This window comes from Ziziphus jujuba, chromosome 7, assembly GCF_031755915.1.
Source record: "Ziziphus jujuba cultivar Dongzao chromosome 7, ASM3175591v1".
NCBI classification, from domain to species: domain Eukaryota; kingdom Viridiplantae; phylum Streptophyta; class Magnoliopsida; order Rosales; family Rhamnaceae; genus Ziziphus; species Ziziphus jujuba.
In genome coordinates, this window is record NC_083385.1 from 20,330,318 (window position 1) to 20,338,980 (window position 8,663).

Here is an 8,663-nt window from a genome sequence, read left to right on the forward strand (position 1 = left end):
ATGTTTGGATCTCTTTAAAGAGTTTTTAGGCATAGAAATTATATCAGCAATGAATTTTGCTGTTTTTCTTTGGGTCCATCATTTGGTGCCTCATTAAGATCCTTACCTTGTATAGGTAAAACTTAAAATCACAATGCAAATCACTCTTTTATTACAAGGTAAAACTTAAAATCATAATGCAAAGCACTCTTTTATTACAAGGTAAAACTTAAAATCACAATGCAAATCACCCTTTTATTGACTCCCATTAGGTATTCAAAATGATATTGTTCCTCTCTCTCTCTTTGGTTTTATGGTCTTTTTATTTTTTATTTTTTCCAATATTAGGTCCTCCATTTATCCTCTTTTTCTTGTGTGGAGGAAAGGTCTAAGTTCGCCTATTTTTTACACAACCCGACAATTTTAAAGTTTTCTTTTTTCTTTATTTTTTTTTTTGAAAAAAATTTAAAGTTAAGTGTAAGTCAATGAATTTTAATTCATTTATAGTCCAAAATAAATTAATCTTAAGTTCTAAACTTCTTTTATACACTTAAAGCTTTGTATATTATATATATAATGGGACCTTTAAGCGATTTTATGTTATAAATTTTATTTACATTCATATTGTTCAACTTGAGATTCTTCATGCACTTTGTGGCTTCATGTGTTAGCTTTGTGTAACTTTTTCTTTTTGGTTATAATTAATACTTTGATTTATTTTTATTTTTTTTTATTTGGTCGAATTCATCCATTGAGTATCATAGTTAGGGAGGTTAATATGATATTAATTCTAATATTTAATAGTTTTTAATCATTGTTGGATTTATTTTTTTTATTAGTATGAAATATGAAATTTTAAATTAAAAATTATTATTTGAGAAAACAATAATTTATTATGAGGTTGTCCCGTTTGATTTTTTATTTTTAAAATCATAATAGTTTGTATAAGATTTCTATAACTGTATTATCATTTATTCCTTATATGTGTATATAAAAATGTTAAGGAACATTACATCGTCACGTTGATTGGTAAAAGAAAGTTAGGCAAATAGATGGAAAACATATATATTCGAAAAAAAAAAAAACAAACAAACAAAATCAACTACTAAGTGCGGTGAGGTTTAATGAAAATATCTATAAGTCGATTAGAGTGACCCAATACAACGAAGGTGGAACATGCAATGTCGGAGATAATGACACATGAAAATAATCGATCTTAATATATTTATTGTGAGTAAATTAAACATTTATGATTATTTATTTAATTTGCACTCTAAATATTGAAAACATATAGAGATGTAGTTAATACATGATATAAACTCTGTAATATGAAATTACGAAAAAAAACTCTATAATATGAAGTATCAATTACAGCTGGAGAATAAATGAGTTCAAAGCATATTTAGTGACTTTATAAATTGCCATTTATGTGACATAAAGGTTAAAACTTTCAACCTATGTGACATAAATTGGTATCTATGTGATATAATAATAATGATAATGATGTATCTATCTATTTATTTTTTTTTTCATTTAAAAAATTATACTCTTGATAAAAATGGTTTTGTTAAGTCAAAATGTCTAACATACTCTATCAAAGTAAATAAAACCGTTGAACAAGTTAAAGAATAATTTATATTTTTGATGTAGCAAATAAATTTTAACAGTCCATGTAATTATTGAAGATGTTTTTAAGAAGTTCATCTTATACTTACTTTAGAATAAAATAATAAAAAGATAGAAATAAAATGGGATGAATGCTTGTGTTATATGTTTTTTTTGGCCATAAATTTGGCCATAAATTTTCTAAATATGAGTTTTATGTCCTAAATTTGAATCCGTACATTTCCATTAACTAAATATATATATATATATATATATTTATAGAATCCGTCTATGGTGCAGAAGTCCACACATTTTTATCATCGGATTTCAGTATTAACGATGGTTTTTGAAAAACCTATCATCAATACTATCGTATAGAGACGGATATTGATAATTGTTTTTTCAAAAACCGTTATCAATATTGAGATTCGCAACATAATATAGTATGGACCGTCCACACTGTAGAATTTTTTTATATTTATATATATGTTTTATGAATTTGTAGTATATAACTATAACTAGAAATGAGCAAATAATGAGAAACTGTAAATTACCGGACATAATATATTAGCAAAAGATTTGACATTCAATTTAAATTTTTGGAATGAAGTCTAAAAAAATGTAGAGAGAGGAAGATAAAAAGGCATATTTGTTGAAGATTAAAATTAATATCCATCTAAACAACTGAAAAAAGTACGGCCTTCAAGAAATAACTACACAGTTATTTATTTTTTTAGGTTAACTATACTCTTGGTTCCTCTTATTTACAATTTGAATTGTATGTTTCAAGTTTCATCTTGGATTCGTTGAATGCTATTCATTTGCAATTTTTATTAATTAAGATCTTCAGTTTATTTATTTATTTATTTATTTTATTTCAATAACATAAGCATCGCATAGTTAATCCTTAAAGTGGAAATATGTAACTTTATCTTTTTCACTTTATTTAAAAAATATCTTCAAGTTAATAATTTTTTTTTAAAAAGTTAATAATATTTTTGATATATAATAAGTCATTTAATTCGATCAAGATTTTCATTATATTTTTTACCATACTGAAACAAAAACTTAAATTAAACAATCTAATTGAAACTAGAGAGAGAGAGAGAGAGAAAAAGAAGGCAAAACCAGCTCTGGTATTCCCTGCTTCGCGATTCCAATTAGTAGATCAACTCGCTGAAGAGAACCATCAAGGTAATTGAAGCTCCATTTCTTGATATATATATATATATATATATATATTTTTTTTACTGAACCCATGAAAGCTAAATCCATGGGTGATCAAAAGACTTCCTCTGAACCCATTCTTAGGGATTCTATGGTTGATAAAGGGCTTGGTACTTTCTTTGATGACTTCATGGATCTGAATGGTGGATTGGTGGATTTAAAGCTGCTTTGCTAAGGAAATCTCATATTGAACATACTGAGGAGGATCTAACTGATGATGATGTTGATTTGGATGAATTTGAAATTAATGATGTTGATCTTCCTGATGATTCATCCATGCCTATTTTCAGAGTCTCTAAGCATGAGCGTAAGAAGCTTTGGAAACTTTGGGTCCAATCTTTAATTATTAAGGTTTTAGGGAAGTCCCTACCTTATAATTTTTCGGTCCAAAGATTGCACTCACGGTGGAGAATTTAGGGTGATATGAAGGTTATAGACTTGGGAAATGGGTATTATTTGGTAAAATTACCTTCATGGGAGGATAGTGCTTGAGTTCTATCTGAAGCTCCATGGGTCATTGCAGGTCATTATATGTCTGTGCAAAGTTGGAAGCCAAAATTCGATCCCCTTGCAGATAAGATCTGTCATATGGCATTGTGGGTTCGTTTGCCTTATCATCCTTTTAAGTACTATAACTCTTCTATGCTTGCTTGTCTAGGAAATCTCCTGGAAAAAACTCTCAAGATAGATAGGACTACTAAAATGGCTAATAGAGGAAGGTTTGCTTGTATTTGTGTTGAAGTGGATGCCTCCAAGGGTCTAATCCCTAAGCTTATTGTTGGAGGTCGAATTCAGCATGTAGAATATAAAGTTGTTGGAACCATCTGCTTTCATTGTGGTTGTATTGGTCGTAGAGATACATATTGTGATAAAATGGATAAGAACGTTGAAGATATGAATGGCAATAATAACCAAAGGAATGATTGTATTCCTACTGAGACCACTAATGTTGAGGAGGCTCACCAGTATAAGGGTAAGTATGGCCTTTGGCTTATGGTTCAACATCGAAAGACTTTTACTAAAGAGAATCCTAAAAAGAGCTCTCCTGCCTCCCATTTTGTGAAGGGAAATGCTTTCAAAGTTCTGGATTCTATCGGAAACATGGATGAAGAGCAAGATATGATCTCCCAAGTTTCACCTCGAAGTGAGGAAGCTTTGGAGAAGATGGATGTTGGTATGATTGCTAAACAAGATAATATTGCATCCTCAAGCAAGTCTGGTTCCTTAATGGCCTTAGCCAATGTTTCTAATCTTCAAGTCCAAAGAATTCCTTTGTATGTTGCCATTGTTGGAAAGGGTAAGTCTCAAGGTTATAAGGGGGCGTAGTTAAGGGTTGAGCTTCAGTAAGAGCACTCTAAATTTTAAAAGGAAGAGGGACAGGAAGCAAATTGAGTTGCGTAAAGCTGGGATGATTCAAGAATCCTTTAAGGAGAACTTTATTGATGGCTTCAAGGAGAACATGGAATCAATTGCTCTAATCCTCAAAAACAAAGTTGAAGGTCGTTTACGTTCCAAGAAGAAAATAAACTTTGGAATGAATATCAATCCAAAGTCGCCAGATTTAAAATCAGATTCTTGGCAAGAGAACCATCAATTAGTAGATTCAGCTTCTGCTATGCAAGCGGCTTATGATGTTGCTATCCTTGATGCTAGTACCTAATAGGTACTGTTTGATGTTTCTCTCCTTTTATTTGCTTATGAATATTATTTTGTGGAATTTGAGAGGTGCTGATAGTTCTTCATTAGAACTATTAGAAATTACATATCGCAGTATGATGTCCAAAACTTAGTTCTTATGGAAACTCAAATTAGTGGGTTACAGGCTGATACATATATTGCTCTTATTGGTTGGAATAAAGTAGTGAAGGTAGATCCCATTGGATTTTCTGGAGGCATTTGGCTGTTATGGAAAGATGAGCTTCTTGATATTGATCTAATTTCTCTTTCTAATCAAATGGTTAATGTTATTATCAATCATACTCATAAAGGTAAATGGTTGTTCACTACTTTTTATGCCAGTCCTATTTTTAATGTTCGAAATAAGCTTTGGAGTGCTATAAAGGAAATTAGCAAAATAAACAGATTTTCATGGCTTCTTGTTGGTGACTTTAATGAGATCTCTAGTCCGTTAGAAAAGAAAGGGGTATGGAAGTTAACATCTCTTCCACTTTGGGCCTTCATAGCTTGATCCAGGACTGTTGTTTAATTGATCTTGGGGCAATTGGTCATAAATTCAATTGGTATAATGGTAAAGTTGGCAATGTTTGTATTAAGGAAATGTTAGATAAGGCTTTCTATAGTATAGACTGGAAAGAGACCTTTTCTAATACTAGTGTTCACAATCTGCTCCATTCCAAGTTGGATCATCATCCTATTTTAATAAAGATAGAGCTTAGCTCTAATGTTAATTCCCATCTCAAACGTTTTCGGTTTGAGATGGCTTGGATGCTTCCATCCTCAATTTAGAAATTTTGGTGTCTGCTGGTTTCTAGAATGCTAATGGTTTATTTCTTCAGAAGATAAATTCTTCTAAGCAAAATCTTAAAAGATGGAACAGAGAAGTCTTTGGCAATATTTTCTATAAAAAGAAAAGACTGCTAGCTAGACTAGGTGGTATTCAAAGAATATTATGCTCTGAGGATAATCCCTATCTTATAAATCTTGAGCAGCATCTCATCTTTGAGCTTAATGTAGTTTTGGAGCAGGAAGAATTCTTATGGAAGCAAAAGTCACGGTGTCAGTGGCTATAGAGTGGGGATAGGAATACTAAATATTTCCATCTCACTACTCTAATTCGACAAAGAAGAAATAAAGTTGATATGCTAAAAAACAATGAACCGGATATGGATTTATGAAAAAGAGGCCCTTAAGGATATGGCTGTTTCCTTCTTTGAAAACTTTTATTCTTGTGAGAGTGCTAGTTCTCGAGGTATTTCCCTTCCTAATCTATTTCCTAGAATTGAAGATGCTAATTTGTGTGAGTTGAATAAGCCTTTTGAAGACTGGGAGATTTGAAATGCTCTTTTCAATATAAGCCTTTGGAAAGCTCTAGGAATTGATGGATTCCCTGTTGCCTTTTATCAGTAATATTGGCATTCTCTTGGTCCTGATATCTATAAGTTAGTCAAAAACTTTTTCACCACTGGTTTTCTACCTAAAAGCCTTAATGATACTCTAATTTCTGTTGTTCCTAAGATAAATTGCCCTCAGAGTATGGTTGATTTCAGGCCTATTATCCTTTGCACTACCCTTTACAAAGTTATCAGTAAGGTTATTGTCAAGAGGCTCAGGCCCATCATGGGAAAAATAATTTGTCCCAATCCAACAAGTTTCTTGACTAGTAGACAAATTGTTGATAACATAGTGGTTGTTCAGGAAATGTTAAACTTCTTTTGGAAGTCTAAATCCAAGAAAGGAATGACAATGTGGAAGATTGATCTTAAGAAAGCTTTTAACAAGCTAAATTGGAGTTTCATGGAACACACTTTGCAGGAATCTGGTATCCCAATTTATTGGATCAATCTTATCATGCAGTGTGTGAGAGTTGAGAAAACTCAGCTTATCTAGAATGGGGAATTAACCCAAAGCTTCTCCCCTAATAGAGATATTAGGCAACGAGATCCCCTCTCCCCGTACCTCTTTGTTCTCTGCGTTGAAAAACTCTCCCATATTATATTCAATCAAAATTTTCTTGGTAAATGGAAGAGTTTAAAGGTTTCTAAAAATGGGCCTCATGTCTCTGATTTTATGTTTGCTGATGATCTTATTATCTTCTTTGAAGCTGTTGCCGATCAAGTAGAAGCTGTTCTCAGATGTTTAGAAGAATTTTGTTTGATCTCTAACACATTCAGAAATCAAAGCTTTTCTTCTCTAAGTCCACATTTGGTTATGTTAAAAGGAAAGTTTGTAGTATGACTAATATTCCCATAGCTGATGATCCTGAAAAATACTTAGGTATGTATCTCTCTCCCGATGCCAGAAGCAATAGAAACTATAAAGTTGTTATTGAGAATATGAGAGACAAATTAAGCAGCTGGAAATCCAAGGTTCTATCATTGCTGGTCGAGTAACTCTAGTCAAATCTGTCCTGTGCTCTATGCCTGTATATCAAATGCAGACCGTTAAATTCCCTCAATATATTTGTGATGAGCTTGATAAGGTTAATCGCAGCTTCCTCTGGCAAGGTTATGAAAATAATAAAAAAATTCATCTCATCAACTGGAGTATAGTTTGCAAGCCTCGAGGTTGTGGAGGCATTAGAATAAAAAAGGCTAGAAGCTTGAATAAGGCTTTGTTAATGAAGTTAGCTTGGAGGCTTATCAATAACTCGACGAGTCTTTGGACTCAAATCCTAAAAGGCAAGTATCATTTTAATCCCACAAGTTGTAACTTTGATGTTGGTAAAGCTGTTAGCTCTCCTCAATGGAAAGGAATTAAATTAGGTCTTAAGTACTCGCACAAAGGTTTAAGTTGGAGGATTGGTAATGGTAAAAAAGTCCTCTTTTAGATTGACAGATGGCTTAAAGGTAGTAATCTAAAAGATTTTAATATTGAGAACCTGAATATTGATTGGAGACTAAGGGTGGCTGATGTCATTAGTGGAGGTTTTTGGTAGCTTGATAAATTAGTTTGTTTGGTCCTTAATAATCTGATTCAGGATATCTTGGCTATTCCTGTGGCTCCTTATTCTTTTATGGAAGATATTCTAATCTGGCCTTACTCTTCCAATGGTAGTTTCTCTGTTCAATCAGCCTACTGTTTATTGGAAAATATCTTATGTCCTCAGGATAGCTGGATTTAGAACTCCATCTGGAAGCTTAAAGTCATCCCTTGGGTTCACATGTTTTACTGGTTCTTGGTTCATGACAAATTACTAACTAATGATAGCAGGTTTAGTAAAGGTCTGTGTGTCTCTCCTCTTTGCTCTCTTTGTTAGTCTATTAATGAAAATTTACTCCATGTGATGAGAGATTGCAAGTTTGCTAAAGGGGTTTGGTTGACCCTGGTTGTTCTAGACTATGATGCTAATTTCTTTAATTATGAATGGCATGATTGGCTCTTATTAAATCTTAAAAGCAAGTTAAAAGTGTCTCGTTTGGTTTCTAAGCAGATTATTCCTTGGAATGCATTATTTCCAATTGGATGTTGGTTAATCTGGAAATGGAGATGCAAATCTTGCTTTGAAGCTTCTTTTGAGTGGCCTACTAATCCCAAAAACATTATTATGAACTACACCTTTGATATGACTTCAACTTTAACTCATAGTATTCTTGGGAAAGTTGAACAATCCATTTGGATTAAATGGAGTCCTCCTCCGACTGGTTTTGTTAAGTTGAATACTGATGGCAGCTATAAATCAAGATTGAATTCTACTGGTGCTGGAGGGGTTGTTAGAGATGCTAATGGCTGCTGGATTTTTAGTTTCTCAGTAAATTTAAGTAAGACGAGCTGTATTTTAGCTGAAATTTCGGGCCTATATTATGGACTCAAATTGGTTGAGGGTGAAAACTATCATAATGTGCTTGTCGAAATGGATTCTGCTCTAGCTATCTCTTGGATTCTCAAGGGTGTTCAGGCTAATCATCCCTGCTATGCTATCATTAATAACCGCCAAGTTTTTTTTTTAAGAACAATCTAGGGTTCTCAATTTGACATATTTACAAATAAAGCAATGCTGTTGGTGATGGACTTGCTAATTTTAGTCATTCTTGTAGTATTGGTCTGCATACTTTTGTTACTACTCCTAAAAGCATTGATATTCTTGTATCTTTAGACTGTATGGGAAGGTTATCTTCCTGTGAAGTCCTTTGTGGTTTCTTTCCTTTCTCCCTTGTAATTAAAAAAAAAACAAA

The 8,663-nt window shown here is 32.5% G+C and overlaps 1 protein-coding gene across 1 annotated transcript; it reads left to right on the forward strand.

The window, feature by feature from the left end:
- Positions 1-2,620: 2,620 nt before the first annotated feature.
- On the forward strand, positions 2,621-5,783 carry LOC132804560 (uncharacterized). The gene is made up of 2 exons (XM_060819212.1): positions 2,621-2,778; positions 2,896-5,783. Exon 2 carries the CDS (start codon positions 3,343-3,345, stop codon positions 4,135-4,137), a length of 795 nt encoding a protein of 264 aa, XP_060675195.1. The 5' UTR covers positions 2,621-2,778; positions 2,896-3,342; the 3' UTR covers positions 4,138-5,783.
- Positions 5,784-8,663: the final 2,880 nt, after the last annotated feature.